Source organism: Geospiza fortis, unplaced genomic scaffold (genome assembly GCF_000277835.1).
Source record: "Geospiza fortis unplaced genomic scaffold, GeoFor_1.0 scaffold194, whole genome shotgun sequence".
Classification (NCBI taxonomy): Eukaryota; Metazoa; Chordata; class Aves; order Passeriformes; family Thraupidae; genus Geospiza; species Geospiza fortis.
In genome coordinates this window covers 2,102,752-2,121,714 of record NW_005054322.1, presented here as the reverse complement: position 1 = coordinate 2,121,714, position 18,963 = coordinate 2,102,752, and the positions used below count along the sequence as shown (strand labels likewise).

Here is an 18,963-nt window from a genome sequence, read left to right as displayed (position 1 = left end):
TTTTCTGCCTCTTGTGTTAAAAGCACATGTGCAGTGAGGATAAATCAGATGGTGTGTAATGCTAAGCCCCAGTAAATCACTTTTGTCTCTGAGCTGCAAACTGGTAAGATGATGTCACTGATAAAGATGGAAAGCCAGAGTCCCAGGCCTGCATGTAAGGTTTGTGCACTCTCCTCGAGATCTGCTTATGGCTCTGTTGGGACACAGAGCATATTGCTCAGCTGAGGTCTAGAATTGTGGCTGTCAATTATCATTAGCATCTGGCTTTGTGTGCATTGCAAAATAGGGATACCTACAGGACAGTTATCTGCTTGCTGGGATTTGGCATCTTGTAGCCCTTTAATTTGGCAGCTTCTGTGCTGCTCAGCAGCATGTGGCTGCTCCATCAGGCATGGGAGCTTTGGTGAAAACAATACTTTGTGGTGGTGTGGACTTGACAGCTCTTAAAACAATTCCTGAAAAAGGAATGCAAAGTTCAGCTTAGTGTATCTTTGAAGGAAATTCAAGAGTTTGCTTTGGCAGTTTGATCTCTTTTAAATTCAGTCTTAACATACTATCTAATGCAGTATCTCACCCTAGGTCCCTCCTCCGACTGAATCTGGCTGTGCCTCCTTCTCAAGCTTTTGTCATTTTTGTTGCTCTCCAACTTCATTCTCCTTATTTTCTGTCTGTTATGCAGAGTACTCTGCCCAGCAGAGCAAGACATTTGGCTTTCAGCTCTGTGACATTTGTGTACCAATGCACCCATGGTATAAAACACAGGGGAATTGGATGCAGTTTATAACATCCATTCCTTTTCTAACTCTTTAAACTATTTCACACTTCATTTGAATATCTCTCCTGTGGTAGATGGCTGGAGTGGACCCCAGGAAAAACTGAAGAGCACAACTCTGCAAAACCTATTACCAGTGAGCAGCAGTCCTCATGGGTTTTTTCAATTTTAGAAAGAAACGATTTTATACAAACTTGAAAGGAAGTAGAACAAAAATTGCTATCATCAATGCCTTTAAAGCACTGAAGAGGTGTCCTTGAGCTAGTTAGAAGAGTAGACTTACACATATTCAAAATTCAAGTTTTCAGACATGGTGTTCCTAATACTGATCACTCAAAGTGTAAACTATCGTTACAGATTATCTATGGTGTTATTGCATGTTTCTCCTGACTGAAATGTTTTATATCTCTCTCTGTATGTGCTGGTTTTGGCTGCAGTAGGGCTTATTTTCTTCATAGTAGCTGCTCTGGGGCTATGGTTTGGATTTGTGGCTAAAAAGTGCATTGATGTCACAGAGATGTTTTGTTATTGCTGAGCAGGGCTGACACTCAGTCGGGGCCTTTTCTGCCTCCCACACCACCCCACCAGAGAGCGGGCTGGGGGTGCACAGGGAGTTGTGGGAGCTGTGGGACAGCTGACCCCAGCTGGCAGAGGTGTATCCCATAACATATGGCATCCCCTCAGCGTACATAGCTGAGGGAACTAGAAGAAGAGATGTACAAAGGGATGGTGTTTGGCTTCCCAAGTCACCATTACGTGTGGTGGAGCCCTGCTTTCCTGGGGATGGCTGAACACCTGCCTGACCATGGGAAGTGGTGAATCAATTCCTGCTTTACTTGTGTGTGCAGCTTTTGCTTTACCTGTTAAACTGTCTTTATCTCAACCCATGAGTTTTCTCACTTTAACCCTTCTAATTCTCCATCCCAGGCCATGGGGGGCTGAATGAGCGAGCAGCCGCGTGGTACCCAGTTACTGACTGGGGTTAAACCACAATGATATATTGCTACATAGGCATTTAGAGTCCCACAGCTGTGGTATATTATGTGTATCTGCTTGAAAAATCATAGGAGGTTCCTTTTTTTTTTTATTTCAATATAGATACATCCTCTTATTGGGTTACAACTTTCTTACTCTCATTAATATCTGTTCAGTCTGTGTAATGAGTCAATACATTCCCATTTTCTGCAGAGAAAATAAAACAAAAAACACTCATCAAGATTAATATGATCCATAAAGGCAGAAGATGATTTGTCTTTTTTGAAGAGCTATAACTGGGGTAAGATGTGCTTTCTCCCCCTTCCAGTGACTTCTGTATTTGTATTTATAAAACAACTCTACCTCAAAGATAGGCTTAAGTCTTATAACAATTAGAACCATTATTAGGGAAACTGTAAATTTAAATTCTTTATAATCTTTTCTGTCTGTGGATTTTGAAGCACTTCATATATTGGTATAAAGCACAAAATTCTGCAGACCACTGATAGCTTCAAATCTTCACATTTCCTTAATTGCTCCCCAGGTAAGGAGGATAATTTGCTCCAGACTTATGGCTACTGTGGCAACCCAGAAACTGACTGGAATATTAAATTGACAGGCTGTAGCAGGTTTTATAGGCTTAACTGGATCAGAGGTTTTGCCTGAACAAAGAAATGACATAAAGTATCCTGCAAACTGGATAAAAACACAAGTTGGAAGCGGGTGGTGGGTTTTTGCATTAGCTTTCTTTCCTTCAAAAAGAGAATCTCAAGAAAATAAGGAATATTAGGTGCCGATTTTAGAACTGGTAGGGCAGGTGGAGTTTCTCAGGCAACAGCTCATTTGGCTTCCCCTCCTGTAGGGTTAAAAGGCAAGGAACCAGTTTGGATCCTGACTTTCACTCCTCACACAAGAAATTTACCGTGTACTTACTCCTCCTTCCCCCTGATCAGAGAATCATGGAATGATTCTTTAGGAGACCTTAAAGTCATATAGTTCCAGCTCCCCTGCCATGGGCAGGAATCCTTCCACTAGGCCAGGCTATTCAGAGCCCCATCCAGCCTGGTCTTAAACAAATCAAGGACAGGGAATCCATAACATCTCTGGGCAACTTGTGCCAGTGCTTCACCACCCTCCCAGTAAAGTATCTAACCTAAACCTGCCCTCCTTCAGCTTAAGGCCATTCCTGATCCCAGTACCCAAACCCACACTCTGGCATATCTTTCCAGAGACCAAGGTGAATACTATAAATTTAGATAAACTCAATAATGCTCCCCCGTGCCCTTTTTTTCTTATTATTTCTAATAATAAGTAAAACAAAGCATTAGATAAAAGACAAAGTAAAGTTGGTGTCCTGTTCTCCCCTTCCTGCCCCCACTGAAGACTTGGCATCCTCACTTTCTTTGCCTTTATTTCAGTAAATTGAAATGAACTTTTCTTTTAAATACTGTTTTAAACACAACAACTCTTAATCTGCTGGAAACAGATGGTAAATGTACTGTCACCTCTACCTCTTTGGTAAACTGATTGATCTTTGCTGTATTTCATGTGCAGTCCTTCTGAGGTGCTGAAGATGAGGCCACTGTCAGGTACCAGAAGAGAGGCCCCCACCTGGCTTCCTGGGGTGTGAGCCTTCCAGCCAAAACGCAGAAGCATATAAAGGAAATGATTCATGGCAAAAGGGCTAGACTTGATACCGTGATTTCTCATACATGTTCAGACAAGCCAAGGTCTTTTTTTAAAAAATTGATTATAACTTAAAACAAATCAACCAGACAAATGCTGTTTGAAGTCATCAAAGTACATGGTATAAAAACTCTTCTGCCCTCTAGTGCTGTGAAGCAGCGTGATATCTAGATGCACTGATTGATTTTTGGGAGAGGAAGATATGTAGCATTGCAACCCACAATTTCAGCCACTTTTATCACTGCCAAAGGGAAGGGAGGGGAATTTAAAAGGTACTTAATAATTTTTGTGTATGAACTTGAGAGAAATATGATCTTAATATCTGAAACAAAAACAAAAGCTATAAAAAAGTCTTGAAAGAGATACATTGTGTAGCAGCTTGTTAAAGGCACTTTGGGATAAATTGGAGGTGCTACCACTCAATCAAATGGAGAAAAATCTGAAACAACATCATTGATTGGGAGTGTTATGCTATAAGGGAGATGTGTTGTCAAAGCTTCTTTTAAGTACTGTTTGCAGTTGTGTGGTGAACACCACTGGGACATTGCTGCCCTTTTCACTCCAGCCTTGGAGGGTCTGGGAGATGTGCAGAACAGTCTCACCGTCTCGGGGGCACCAGAGTATGCCAACAGAAAAGATCATATTAAATGGCACTATTAAAGCTCACGGCTCTATCTTTACTAGTTTAATCTCATAAATTAATCCACATCCTCCCTGAATAAGTCTTCAAAGAGAAAGAGGTAATTGGATATAAATACTCTCTTACCAAATCCTGAATTACAGTGATACGGCAGCAGGCAGCTTTGGGCACTTTGATCTCTTTGCATGATTTTCATTCCCCTTTTAAGCCTTAGTCTTGGGCCTTATTGTTTCATTACTTTTCCACTGCCAACTTCTCTCTCTGCTTACTAGTTTGTCCTCTAGCCGCTCCCTGTGGCCCTTCCTGAAGAGGCTCAGCCTTCAACCCTTATTATTCTTTGCTGGCTGTTCTTCTTGTGCTTTCCCTACAATGAAGCCAGGAGAAATATTTGTGCCCACACATGCATATAAAACCCTGCCAAGACTCATGTGTGGGGCCACCTGCTGCTTAGTGCATTTCTGGTAAACCTGCATCCCCATAGCACAGCTTCTGATAAGTGGGAGCTGTGTAAACTCCTACTCACACAATACACCATGGAGATAAAGCCCTTTGTCTTCTCCAAGTGGAACTGACAAGTTTTCATCACTCTTTTGATCAGCTCGAGTCTCTTAATACACTCTGAACCCTGGCTTGCCTCTTTGCTGTCACATTAGATTGATAGCTCCTTGAGACAGCAACTGCATTTTGAATTAAGTCGGGCAAAACAGGCCCCTTGTCCTGATTCAGTGAGTCGCACCTTAGGCGTGACAGCAAGATGAATATGCCCAAGGAATTCCTAGTGCTGAAAATGAAAGGCTGACAAGGAAACTGAGGCTCAGGCTGAGAGTAAGTCACCTGGGTCCATCACAAACAGTGTGACTTTGCACACTCCTTGGACAACTTTTGGGCAGACTGCTTAAGTCCACAAGGCACTTGGAGCCCACAAGGTAAGGGTTGGGACTGCCAGCACCAGTGCTCTTCCCAGTAAACAGTGGTCTTCCACATGGGACATTGTGATTCAAGGAAGTGATTTGATTTGAAATGCATGAGATCTGAGGTCAGCAGTCTAGAGTAAGACCTGAATAAGAGCAGCAAAGGCTATCTAAAAATTCCTGAAAATATTACCCTTGGTATCTCCTGCCAATTACAAATATAACAAGAACTCCTTAGAGTACTTACCAAAAATTCCTAAAGAGCTGAATCAGAATAAATACTAGTTTTTCTATGAAGTTGTTTGCTACAACAGCAGAAAACTGACTTTAGTGATGAAGGAACACTTTCTAGTTCTGATTTTGTGTGAACAGGAAAAATAAGAGTGTATTCTTTCATTTTAGTGTTGGCTCATATGTCTTGGTAACTCCAAATGAAACCAGAAGAAAACAGTTGCAGCAAAGTAAGTTGAGTTGTCTAATATTATAATACATTATTTCTACTTGAATAACTTTGGCATTTTAGCATTTTATTGCTCTTGCAATTTTTATCCTCATTTTTACAATGCTTTTATATGTACAGATATAACAGTAATGCCAATGCTATGAGCATCCTCCATGATCATATAGCTTTTCTTAAGAGTGACTCATCATCTGGCTTTACTTCATGCAGAATAAATCTTGTTGGAAGGGTTTTGGTAATTTCAGTGTGGGAGTTGTTCAAGACGGCTTCTGCAAAACTATGTTGGAATTAGCTCTATCCAGCTTTTACAGGATTGAATTCATATTGGGGAACCTTGAACAGTCTCAAGGTTAGGAGGAGGAAGAACAAAAAATATAAATAAGAAATATTTTTGAAAATACTCCCATGTGGAAACAAAAGCAACTGCAGACACTGTTGGTTCTTGAACATGCATTTGAGTGTAGGTGGTTCTTCTACTGAAGCTGATAAAAGTAATTTTAGGTGGAAAGTATTTGTGGATATATGTTCATTTTTGCTTAGCTTTGAGTCTTGCTGGTGAAAGTAGCTAAGCAGGAGAACCCTGAATCTCTACCAGAAAGATCAGGCATATGTTGAAGTCTTTTATTGGCAAAGTTACAGCCAGAGTCAGATGTGAAATAAATTCTGTATACAGAGGTGACTGACTGAGCACAGCAGTTCTATGCACCTGGGCATTGATTTATGCAAGACATGAAAGCTGAAGGAGTGTGAGTCAGTGCTTCTCATGTCGTGAGTCCTTGAGGAAACAGTGCAACCAAATCCTTTCTTCTCAAACATTGTGAATTTGGCTGAAATGCTTTACCAGCAGGCTGGTATGGGTTGGGTTTCCTTTGGTTGCAAGAAAGAAAATGGACTTATCATGAACCAAACTATAATATTTTTGAAGGAAGAATAGCTGCAGATCATCTTAGACCTGACTATGATGTTAACAGCAAAGGTACTGCTGCTCTAATAAAGATCTGTTTGCACTTTGTGGTGCCAGTGTGGAAGGTCTGAAGCATGTCAAGTATTTCTGTCTTGGATGCTGGCAGAAATAGGACCTCACTGGATGCAGTCTCTACTTAAATGCTTGTTTTAAAGGTGATATAAAAAGCTTTTGGGTCTCTTTAGAGGTTTACCCAAATACTGGCTTTGTCCTCTTAGGGGAGGGCTGGTGTTAGCCTCCAATAGCCATAGCCAGCCATTAGGATGCACAGTTAGTAAGGGTGAAATAAGCTCCTAGAGCAACTGAAATGCTAGGGTAAAACACAGCTCCTCTTCCCACAGGCTTTGTTGGCCTTGCTATTTAAAGGAATTGTTGTGCTTTTCCCTCTGTCAGTGGACAAAGAGAGAAGTTAAATCAGCCATCCTGGAGCATATGGCTGCACCCCGGCTGTATTGACTTGCACTGACTGCACTGGGAGCTTGCTGCCCATCTCACATGTGGGTGCCTGTGTTGAAGTGTCTTAATTTGAAGCTGATTCATGCATTCCTCCTGTTTTTATTTAGGGAGCATGTGGTTGGGAGGGAAAATTGCTTTTCTTTTCCCTGCTGAGGAGCATTACACCACAAGGATTTGCCTCTATGCAGTAATAACATCTTCATCGTAACAACTTCTGCTTTACCTGAAGGAATAAATACTGTGGCACTTACCTATAGGTTCCCAGGGGTTAAAAAGCAGTCTATTAGCAGTCTCCTAGCTGGTTTTGGCTTTACTTTTGGGGTTGAGTCCTAGGATTGCCCACCATTACAGTCTCAAGTTAGGGAAAATGTTTGCCCTATTAACTAATTATTGCAGTGACTGTGTAGCCTCTTGTGGAGGTGTCTGCATCTCTTGAGAAGCAAGCTGGTTCCTGGATGGTCTTCAGGATTACATGCAATTAGCAGTAATGGCTGCTTGTTAGTATTCCTCTAACTTCCATATATTTATTTCTTTTTATACCTGCTCAGTTGCTAAGAAAGAGCTCGAAGACCTGGAGCAATGGAAGAAAGAACACAGGCCAGGGCCAATTATGCTGATGCCACAGAGACTGGGTAAGACATGGAAATCAGCAATTGAGAATTGCAAAATTTAATTTTCCAAGACATGAGACATTTTAACTTTTTCTCTCTACTTATTAAAAGAGATTCAGTTTCAATAAGGGCTGACATGAGTCTATTGTATGTGCTCTGTGCTTCTTGATGATCATGGCAAAGAAGATGTTTCTGAAAAAAAACCAGCACAGATTGTCACTCAAGAAATCTGTCAAGGGCAGAGTAGAAAATCTGTACTACCATTTGGGGAAAACAGGTGGATTAACCCTCCTGCTGTTTACACTGTCTGTGGTTGATGTCTCTGAGGGGCCCACATTTGTCATTAGTGTGCAGATGGACAGCATGTTGGAGACCCTCCAGTTACCCATAAGAAAACTCCTCTGTGTCTGTGTGTGCTTTCCTGGCTGTTGCTCCTGAAGAGGCAAAAGTGATCCCTGCAGCTTCATAATTTGCAGGCTAAATGTGTGTGAAGCCCTGTATTACCAGTTTTTTGAAGATAACAGACAAGTAAATGAAAAACAGGGTAAAAAGCTGCAAAAACTTAAGACACCCTGAACATAACTGATGTGGTTGCTAAGATAAGCAAGATGTTTTCTAGATGGGTAAGAGGAAGTGTAGGAGATAGCTTAAATTGTAACCACTATAAAGTACTAAATTCAGTGATATTTCAGACTTAGTTTTAAAAAGTTTTAGAAAAGAAGACCTGTCCTTCTTTACGTTGGCTTTTGTAGGAGAATTTGGGATGCACAGTGCAGGATGTGGTCTGCTTTGACCTGCAAATTAAGTTCTTTCTCTGCCAGGCTACACAAGATAAGTTTGTGGTGGTGTACAGTGTATAAAAATAGACAGCAGGTGGGAGATAGAGTAATTTGAACTGATTCCAACCCAGAGCTGATTTTTGGCTCAAGGTGATCCTGGTCCCACATGTTCTGCCCTGCAGCTGAGTCACAGTTGTTTGCAGTGGTGGCGATGCCCTGTATTCAAATCATGTGCAGTTGTGTGGCCAGACATAGTCTTTGTGAGTTCACATGTAACATCTGCTTCTTGCTTGTGGGTAGTTTTTAGAAGACATACTTCTGTCACAAAAAGACCATAGAGCTTTTTGCTGAAGAAAGTGAAATCTGGAAAAAGAAATTTGGCATATTTGGTGTGTGCTGGCTGGCTGTGTGACTGAGGGTGTCCTTAAAGCTGCAGGGACTGAGTGTTAGGAGTCCTAACTTCTGGCCCCACTGCATTTAAAATCCTTCTGGGCAAAGAAGAAACTTAAGAGGGCGAAAGAAAATAAAGTAAGAAAATGTGATGTCATTAGTCACTCTCTAGCTGCCACTTAGACTCCTGGAGGCTGAGACACAGGTACTGTGTTCAATGCCTCTGAAAAGAACTGAGGTGCAAAGATTATTAGAACATATCACTCCCACAGGAACAAATTTGGAGCTGAAATGGCATATCTAATTTCATCCCTGTAGGTGCTCATTAGGAGAAAAAAGTATCATGTGTTATTTTCTCAGAGTGATTTTAAGGGACTACACATCTAGTCCAAATCACTAAGTAAAATCTCTAAATAAAGTTAAAGTTTCTTAAGTTTTTTAACGCTTGTGGTTTCCACAGGGAAATAAGTATTCTGGATTTCAGCTCTGTAATATTTGACTGGCAAACTTTCAGGCATCATGGAGAGATGAGAGCAATGAAGGATACAAGTTCTACTCTCCTCCATAAGCAGCAAGTAGAGCAACAAATCATGCCTGATAAATGCAACAGTCTCTTTTCTGGTATTATTATATATGATCACAACACCCTCTGACTTCAGTGAAGCATTTGACACATCACAGCCAAGGCAACTTGAATGAATTAAACCTGTTTGAAAGGCTATAGGCAATTTCTAATAATGATCAGAAAAATGTTTGTTCCGAGACAACATCCACTAGTACCAGCAAAAAAACTACCGTGCACAAAAGAAATTTTGCTATTAAAAGGCTAAAAAAGGAGAAAGATTAGGCATTTAAGAGGTTTCAAAACCTGTTTAGCAGTAGTTTTATTTTCCAAACCTGGGGAAGAGACACTCTACAATGCCAGCTGTATGCTTATTGCTACTCTAAGCTTATTGCTTGTATACTGTATGGCCATTCTCTCTGGACAACTTATCTTAGGGATTTATTTGTGTCCCTAGAAATGTTGCCACGCTTAGGGTATTGATCTCCCATTCACCGAATGTCACAAAAGCACCTAAAGATTAGTTACCTTCCATTAGTAAATGGAGAGAGCTACCTTTAGACAAGAGTGATCCCTCCTAATATTTCTTACATTTCTGAAAGGTCTTGCAATTCATAGAATGGTTTGGGTCTGAAGGCAACTTAAATATCTTTTAGTTTTAACCACCCTACCATGGGCAGGGACACCTTCCACTAGACCAGGTTGCTCAAGGCACAATCCAACCTGGCCTTGAACACTTCCAGAGATGGGACATCCACTGCTTCTCTGGGCAATCTGTGCCAGTGCCTCAGCACCTCACAGTGAAACATGTTTTTATTATATTCAATCTAAATCTCTCCTCTTTCAGTTTAAAGCCATTCCTTCTTGTCCTACCACTATATGCTCTTGCAAAAATTCCCTCTCCAGCTGTCTTCTAGGCCCTTTCAGGTACTGAAAGGCTGCTAGGAGGTCTCCCTGGAGCCTTCTCCTCTCCTGGGGGAGCAGTCCTGGCTCTCTGTCTTTCTTCTCAGGAGAGGTGCTGTAGCTCTCTGATCATTTTTGAGGCCTTCCCATGGACTCAATCCAGCAGGTTCATGTCCTTCTTCTATTGGGGACTCCAGAGCTGGGTGCAGCACTGCAGGTGGGGTCTCACCAGAGCAGAGCAGAGGGGCAGAATCACATTCCCTTGACTGGCTGCCCAGGCTGCTTTTGATACAGCCCAGAATATCAGGCACCTAAGGTAGCACAGATTGGTCCAGCTGCTTCGATAGAATTAGGGAGGCACATAGAGGGAAATTTCTCATGAAAACAATAAATTGGGGAAATACAGCCCCCATCCTCAAAATGGAGTGAGGGCTGTCATTATTTTTTGCAACAACTGAAGGGGATGAATTAATTCCCTTCCTACAGCAAGAAAATACTTTGGGAAATAAAGCAGAGTAATAGAATCAAAGTCACTCCCTCAATCCCTTGAGACCAAGTATCACTTTCTTTGTGTGGTTGGCTTCTTTGTTTGTGGGGATTTTGTTTCTTTTTACTGAAGGCTGAACATTATGGCCAGAGCTTTAGATGTTCACAAAAGAGAATCCGTGGCTTTGGAAAAGGATGATTTCTACTACCTGGATATGAATGTGAGGTCTGTGGGAAAGGCTTTTACTTCCATTTCAGAAAGGGGATTCTTCCCTGAACCCCAAGACATTACTTAGAAAATATTAAAATGATAGCATCCCATTGGAGCTGGCAGAGTCCAAGATCCTAAATTTTATAAAAGATAAGCTTTTTAGCAATAGAATTTCTGGCTGTATGTGTGTGACAAACTGAGCAAAGGTGGGGATAGCTGGATGTGAAAATGAAAACTCACCTGCAAAGCATGACTGATTTTCTGAAAATGGAATAGTTCCTCAGTAAACTGATCATATATTGTAGGGACATATTTGTTGGTAGAGTGGATGATACAGTGGGTGCTCTGTAAATAATAGGCAAGTGCTTTTGATGGATGAAAAAAATGATCAAAAAGGTCTCCTATCTGTTCTCTTTAATGTCAGACAGCTACTGTAGTTATGAAAAATTTCCTGTATATGCATACATCCAATCTGTTGTATTGCTGTATTCTGAAATGACTGGCATTTGCATGTTAAAATGCTCATACAAAGTGCCATTTATATTTTTGGGTTTTTTTAAGGTGGAAACGAATCAGAGGCTCGAGTACGACAAAATCAACAAATGATTCTCATGCAATCTAAATACCAGAAAAAGGTCAGTAAGAATAAATGTGTTTGTTTATTTTTAGAACTCAAAAGAAAGCTTTTCCTGTAGTGTTTTGTATGACTATAAAATGAACTCACAGCTGCTTGACAGGAGAAAGTCATGAAACCTGAAGGAAGCAGCAGAAAATCAGATACTAATGTTCTGCACCGAAGAAAATGAGAAATCTTTCCATAAATATGTAACAATCTGTATCACAGATGATATCTCAAATAACAGCTAGAACAGTTGTAAAGCCGGTTAAATGCCTTGCTGTATCTTCCAGCATGCTGCTTATGCTTGGACTAATTGATCAATGTACCACCCTGTGCCGTGCTTATGTGGAAATGTTGTTCCTGTTACAAGAGGTATAAATGCTTGCAAGTTATCAATCAGCTGTGTGAGTCCTTGCATGGATGCCCATTTATCAGTCCTAGATTTTTCAGTCTTCTTAAAGCCAATATTGCAGTAGCTGTTGCACAGCCTGCCTTATTCAGTCTTATTTTAAGTAAAAAAAAAAATCCAGAAACTTTCCCCTAACACATTTTAGATTTGAAAGATGTGCACTATAGGAGTCAAGTTACCTTATGTGTTCCTTGTATACATAAATACGTAAAATAACTTCCTATGTTTATGTCACACAGCACAAAAGAGAAGAGTACGTAAAAGCAAAAAAGGCAGCTGAAGAAGCTGAAATCTTGAAAAAGAAAGCAATTCAGAGAGAAAAGGTAAGTCTAGTTACTGCAGACTTGAAGCCCATATAACAGTTCATGTCTTGATGTTTGATTTTGCTGAGCTACATGGAGCTGGCTAATTAAATTAAGTAGCCCTGGATGGTATTGAGGAATTAGGAAATTTAGTTTTCCTTCTCTTCGTAGCTGACTGAAGGATGCCTGCCCAGGGTTTCTGGGGGCTTGAGTTTTCCTTTGGTTCACCAGAAACTCCAGACTTTCAGTTGCATCTATCTAGCAGAGTTAGCAGAAAGGGAGGTCAGGAGTAAATTGTGTGCAGGTTATATGGTTCACTTTGGCATGAGCTCCCTCTCAAAGATTGGATTGTAGCAGTTGGCACAAAGACCTTATAGAAATCCATAATTGCCTGTGCACATGGGAAGAATACTAGAAAATCCAGCCTGTCAGGATGGAAAAGAAATCCAAATCATGGAAAAGTCAGTGTAGTCTACCTGCATTGTGATGAGAGCACCCTGAAATTCAGCTGCCCCTCCAGCCCTTCTATGGCCCGCACATCCAAGTGTCTTGCTAATAGGTCGGATCACACTTCCTTCTAATACTCTGCATATATTGACACCAATGATAGCTCACTGGAAAATTTTCTTTTATTATTTTTAATTTTTTTGCTTTCTCCAGTTACTCTCATAAAGCATCTCCTTCTTTGTGCTGTGCAACCCTTTGTAAAAGTTCATTTGTGTCTCCTTGGTGGTAACCAAGAAGTACTGGCTTGAGAATGCAGTATGGAATTTAAATGAAAAATGAAAGGAGAGGGAGCATGATACTGATGTGCTCATTAACAAGGAGAGAAAGGGAGATTTCAGGTTTGAAAGTTTTGTCTCCACAACAGTAAAAATGATTTTCAGTGCAGAAACTGAATGTTGAGAGTTAATTAAAAAGTCGTCGATACTGGTTGGCGTGCAAGGGCATGCATAAACAAAAATAACTATTTGCTTCTAGGTGAGGGTTAGTCTGCTCCTGGTCTCTCAGTGGTTAGTATTATACTTCGGGGATAAGCGTATACACAATAGTTTACAGGGACAATAAATACTATTTCCTGAAAATGTTAGCTGTTACCATCTCATGTGTAGCTCCAGACACAGTGATGATAGCAGTGGAAGAGAGTAGATTAATTATTTAATATATGTTGTTTGCCTGTGGGCATTGGACAAGAAAAATGTTTCAAGACTGCTATAATTTCTAGTTACACCTGGAAAATATATTGATGTATCAGGTTTGTTTTCATGCTCTTTAATTTCCTTACCTTCACTCCCACAGGTTATAAAATCTTTATAGATGTTGTAGATAGTAAAACTGTAAGTATCTGTTTTTGCTGAAGGAGGATGCAACATTGCAGCAAATATCTTTGCCAAACAGACTAATTTGACTAAATAAACATATACCCACAAAGCAATCACACTAAACAGAGGTGTGTGAAAAGGAACTCTTAGTTTGAATTTGTTTATTCAGACTGTTTTCCACAATAGTGATTGAGCTGATGGAGATTTCTTCTTGGAAGATGATTAGGTATTAAATATTCAACCTTGTGTTTAGGAAGAGCATGCTGAAAAGCCACTGGAAAGTGCCAATTTGGCTATCTCACCCTGTCTACAGATGAAAGGCTCCCAAGACCCGAGAATGACATGGATCCTAGTGGTGCTGTACAACCAGTGTTGGGCTCTGTTTACCAAAGGAAAGAAGCTTTTTATTTGAAGTGATAGATTTGTATTCAACTGCACCTGTAGGGCATTGGCTGAGAGCATGTCTTTCTACAAGTTCACAGGCTGTCTTTTCTTGCTGGCCAGCCCTTCTTTTGCTCAAGGTTATTATTCATTCAATAAAAAACAAATTGTGTGACAGTCTGAGAAGAGATAATAGCTAGCCAGCTTTATCAGCAGGAGCCCTGGAACTTTCACAGCTGGAAAGCTTCTTTGCCAGCAGACATGAATGGTGAAACCCTACAGACTAATGTGTGATGACTAGAACGGGTGCTGATACTCAGCTCAGTTCTTCCTTGATTGTAAGCTTGATGTACTGTAAGCCAGTGCTGCTTGTGAGCTTAGGATCTGTTTATGTTAGTGTTCTAATGCTGGTTTTGCAGAGAAAAGCAGCATTCACTTTCCCATTATCTTTGTGAACAAGCGAAACCTGTGAGTCTGCCCAAGCAGTACCCAAATATGGAGGGTTTGCCTCACTATCTGTATGAGTCCACCTGCCTCTCTCTGTCATTCTTTAATTAACCACGGGGTTATTAGCTGCTGGAAGACCAGCTTGGCATCTACCTTGTCTCTCTCTAGCTTCCAGAGAGAGGAAAGAGTCTTCATTCTGTGCTCCAGAGGGCCACCTTGTGTGAGCAAATACTCAGGTCTCCCGTGCACTTCAAGACAGGCAGCTTGTCCTGGGACTGTTGGGTTTGTTCGTGGGGTAACTGGGGGCTGCCTGAGTTTGGGTATGCGAAGCTCGTGATGAGTGCTCAGTATTATTTCTGAAATAATTCAGAAAAGACTTTTTAACATGAGCAGGGAATTCTCCTTTTCTGTATTTTTCCCAGATGCTGAGATGTGTGTCTAATTGTCTAATCCACAGAAAGTGTTTAAGTACATGAGAGTTAGTTTTTTTATTATTTTCTTATTAGTAGTAGATGTCTGGAGTTGGTATTTTTTGTGCAGCCCCTTACATCGCAGTGTTTGACCAGACTGGATCATCATTTCCTTTGTGTCTATTGGGTGAAAGGACTGTCAAAATTCCTCAAAAAATAAGCAAGCAGCTTATTTTAAGCAAGCTGATACTTGGCTTCTTGGTTTTTAAACTTTTCTCATTTGTGTTGCACGTAAAATTGGATGACTTCAGCACAATGGATATTTCTGTTTCCTGTGACTGAATTTCTGTTGCTGTTACCCTGCCTTTAGCATTTCCTTTTATAGTTTAGGTCTTGACTGACTGTTAGAAGATTCAAACAATTTGAAATGAAAAGACTCACTGTTAATTATGCTGCATGCAACATTTTTTCCCTTACATTATGTAGTAAACAGTCCTGCCATCTTCAGAAAGTGTCTTATTTAGGATAAGCTATAATTTTGTTTTATTCTCTATCAAATCATGTGCTCTTTAATTTGACTGTGTTAATCAGCATGAGCGGCCTTTTTTCAGGAATTTGTTAAAACTGGGCGCTTTACAGGCCTTCTGCTAACATTTTTCAACGTGTTTACCTTCAATATCACAGCTGTTCCACTCTTGGCTTTTTGAACATGGTGCCAAATGTGGAGTGCTTTGGCATTGTCTATTGATAGATTGTCATTAGTTGGAGAGTGTGCCCGTCCTGTCGCCTGTCACTTGTATGCATCCTTAAGCAGATGTCCTAGGGTAAACTTCCAGAGTAAAAAATAGTCACGCCAGCCACAAGTGAGTAATTTCAAGATGCTGCAGTTTTCTTCAGGTACCATTCTGGTGGTAGAATAGCTGCAGGATATTCCTTTATTTTTTCATCTAGTGGGAGACAGGGTTTGTACTGAAGGTTTATATTTCTCAAAGTTAATATTACTGTTCTCTAGATGTCACTAGCTAGGAGTTAGACCACAACAGGTCCTGTGAGATTTGGATTTTTTTGGAACTTTTTGAAATTTTTTTTTTTGAACTTTCAGGAGCCTTGCAATATGATGGTGGATCCCACATCCAGTGCTTTTTGAGAGGTGAAGGCATCAGCTTGTGGTATTGGGCAGTGTTGGGGAAAAGCCTGTGAGCTGTGGCTGGTGTCTCAAGGGTATCAGAATCACCTTTGATAATAACACAAGCCATAAGATTTCTTTTCTGCCTCTTTCCTTTCTTTTCCTGTAAACTGTGAAGCTGCACAAATGAGCTTTTTTGCCTAACACGTCCTCTGTGTCTAGGTTAGGAGCAAACAATATATCCCCTGAACACTCTAAAATCATCCATAATGTGTAGTGATGTTCCTTACTACAGTTTGGTTAAATTTTTCAATTGCATCAGTATGTCACACATTCTATCACTGTCTCTGCACGTCAAGTGAGTGAACAGGACATCTTATTCAGAGATTCCCCGTCCTCCTTTTGTTTATTTCTCACTGCCTTTTTCCAAATAACGGCTTCTAATTCTTTTGCCTTCCAGCAGTTTTTATCATCACACAACATAGTGGCTCTTTTCCTATCTGCAGACATCTGAAAGGATTTTTTTTCTTAATCCTGTGCATGCAAAGGAGGAATTTGCACTTATTTTGCAAATCTCTTTCAGACAGTCATTCTTTATCCAATTAAAAAATATGCATCCTGAAATTGCCAAAGGCAAAGTGATTGAGTAACTGCCAGCAGAATTGTAATGTTTCTGAAATGCTTTTTCATTGCAGGACAGAAAGAAGATTATGGAACTGGGGATTTCAGCCCTGTTCTTAACACCCCTTACCCACTTAGATGTTTCCCCTTCCTTGTTCTCCTTGTCCTTGCACAGTACCTCTGCTCAGGTGCTGTTCTCTCTCTGATTTGGGGTTCTGGCCACAGGGGCCATTTTCACCTACACCCCCCTTCCCATCTCTGCAAGGTATTGTCTGAAATTTCCAGGGCACTTTGTTCAGAGCAATGTCTGGTTGCTGGGTTACTGAGCAATTACCTTTTTTCCTTTTGAGGGTGGGCAATGAGCAGAGTGACAGTCCGAGACTGTGTTTTGCTCCACATGAGGGTTGTTGTGATCATTGCTTGGGAGCTCTTACTGGAGCATCCCCCCACCAACTGCAGTGTGGGAGTTCAAAATACAGCAGGCTGAAATCTCAGGCTGGAACTTCTAATTTGTGCTTTTCATACGCTGAACTGCCTTTTAACTGCTCTTCCTACTGGACCTAACTGCATCCTGTGAGCCAAAACAAAAATTTGGCTGGCCTCCTTTTCATTGGAATTTAGTTTGAATTGCATGTTGCTGCTGTTGCACCAAGTTCTTTAGCTTTGCTTTATTTTACTGTATTATTCTACTTGAATTTGGGATTTGGGCAGCTTAGGTGATACTTCCACTGGAAATTATGTGCAATTTTATATTAAAGGACTTAATAATTTGTGTGGTATCCAGATTTACAGAGGAGTTTTATGTGTCAAGGATTTGGTTGGCTCTTGCACCAGATATGGTATCTCAGGCAGAAGAATGCTGTTTAAGTACAAATGTCTCCCACATTCATTCATTGTAGCAAGTATTCAGCTGGCCAGTACCTAACTCTCCCGCAGGGCAGCTCTGTGAGCTGCATGGGGTCACATCGCTGCACTGTCAGTGCCACGGGACTATCATCTGCTTTGGTGCAGTGGTTTAGGTCTTCTGCCTTCTTGCAAGGACCAAGGTTGCATCAGCTGCGCCCTGAGATGTCCCCCAGCAGGGCTGTGACATGATGGCTCTGAAGGCTCACAAGGCCTTTTGGGTACATGGGTACTAGGAGCACCATGTCATTTTCTAATTTAAACAGGTCTCTTGACTACGAGATATTTGTTCATGACTGAATAACTTTAAATTTGAGATTGGGTCACTTCTGTACCCAACTGCTATAGATCTTTTAAAAACAAAAATATTGAAATATTGGAATTTAAATAATTGATGTTTGGCTTTGGTTTTTTGGAAACCTCGAGTATTTTTTCCTGGTTTTAATGCTCTAGGCAGAGAGACTTGAAGTTAAAAAAAGACAAGAAGAAATGCAAAGAAGAGAGATGTTTCTTGAAGATCAAAAGTAGTAAGTAAAATTTGAAACCTATTACCTAAAATTCCTTATCTACTTGTCCTTTTGTTTTGTTTGTTTGGGTTTTTAATTGTTATTTAATATTATCTTATTTGTTGGCATTTTTTCCTTGGTTTGGGGCTCAGGAAGGATTTGGCTTCTGTTGCTATTTTTTCAATTTTTGACTTGAAACTTGCCATTTCAAGAAAATGGGCACAAACTGGTCCATGGGAAGTTCCTACTGAACCCTTTTTTTACTCTGAGAGTGGCTGAACATGAGCACAGGTTACCCAGGCAGGTTGTGGATTCTCCATCTTTGAACATATTCAAAAGTTCTGGGCAGCTGTCTCAAGGTGGCCCTGTTTGAGCAGAGGGTAGGACAACATGACATCCAGCAACCTCAATTATTTTGTGATTCTGTGAAATATCCAAGCCTCCTCTACACCTTATTCTATGAGAAATTTTGTCTTGTACACCTCTCTTAGCTTCCTAAAACATACACTTTGAAATGAAAGTTGTGAATTATAAAATGACTTTGTGCTTTTGTTCTCTAACTGAATCAATATGCAATCCTTCAATCCAAGACTAATTATCAAAACAAAATCCAAATTACATCTCCACCAATTTATTTTGTTGATTAGTAAAGAAGTTTAGCCCACATGTAAATAATGAGGACTTCCTCTATTTAGCATAGTCCTGCTTAAATGTGGAGATACGTTGTAAAGACCTATTTCCCAAGAATACCTTCTTAATATCAGATTTAGATACTGCCTAAGTCCTGATATAATTAATTCCACTGGCAGTGAAGTTCCTGCCTTGCCTATTCACTCCACCACATTTATTTGTTCTTAATTGATCCAAACTGATTCTATCACATAATTAACACACAATGCTGTTTAGTCACCTTTACCTTTTCTATCTTTGGCTTCTGAAATTACTCACCTGTATTCTTAGCCTGATTGATTGCTTTTTCCTCCTCTGTGACCTTTAAAGAAATCACTTCTGTCCCATGCTAGTGGCTCCAGTTCCTTCATCATTTGCCCGGACTCTGTTCTCTGAGGTACAGACATTTTAGTGCTTTGTCACTGACTCCAGCTTTTCTTGT

General features: G+C 40.5%; 1 protein-coding gene across 1 annotated transcript in view; it reads left to right on the top strand.

The window, feature by feature from the left end:
* The window catches only part of EPSTI1 (epithelial stromal interaction 1), a 50,235-nt gene that overhangs the window by 6,086 nt on the left and 25,186 nt on the right, over positions 1-18,963 (top strand). The window contains exons 2-6 of the mRNA XM_005420747.1: positions 5,387-5,445; positions 7,413-7,496; positions 11,368-11,441; positions 12,074-12,157; positions 17,800-17,873. Coding sequence (XP_005420804.1) covers positions 5,387-5,445; positions 7,413-7,496; positions 11,368-11,441; positions 12,074-12,157; positions 17,800-17,873 — 375 coding nt within the window. The remainder of the gene's footprint in view (positions 1-5,386; positions 5,446-7,412; positions 7,497-11,367; positions 11,442-12,073; positions 12,158-17,799; positions 17,874-18,963) is intronic.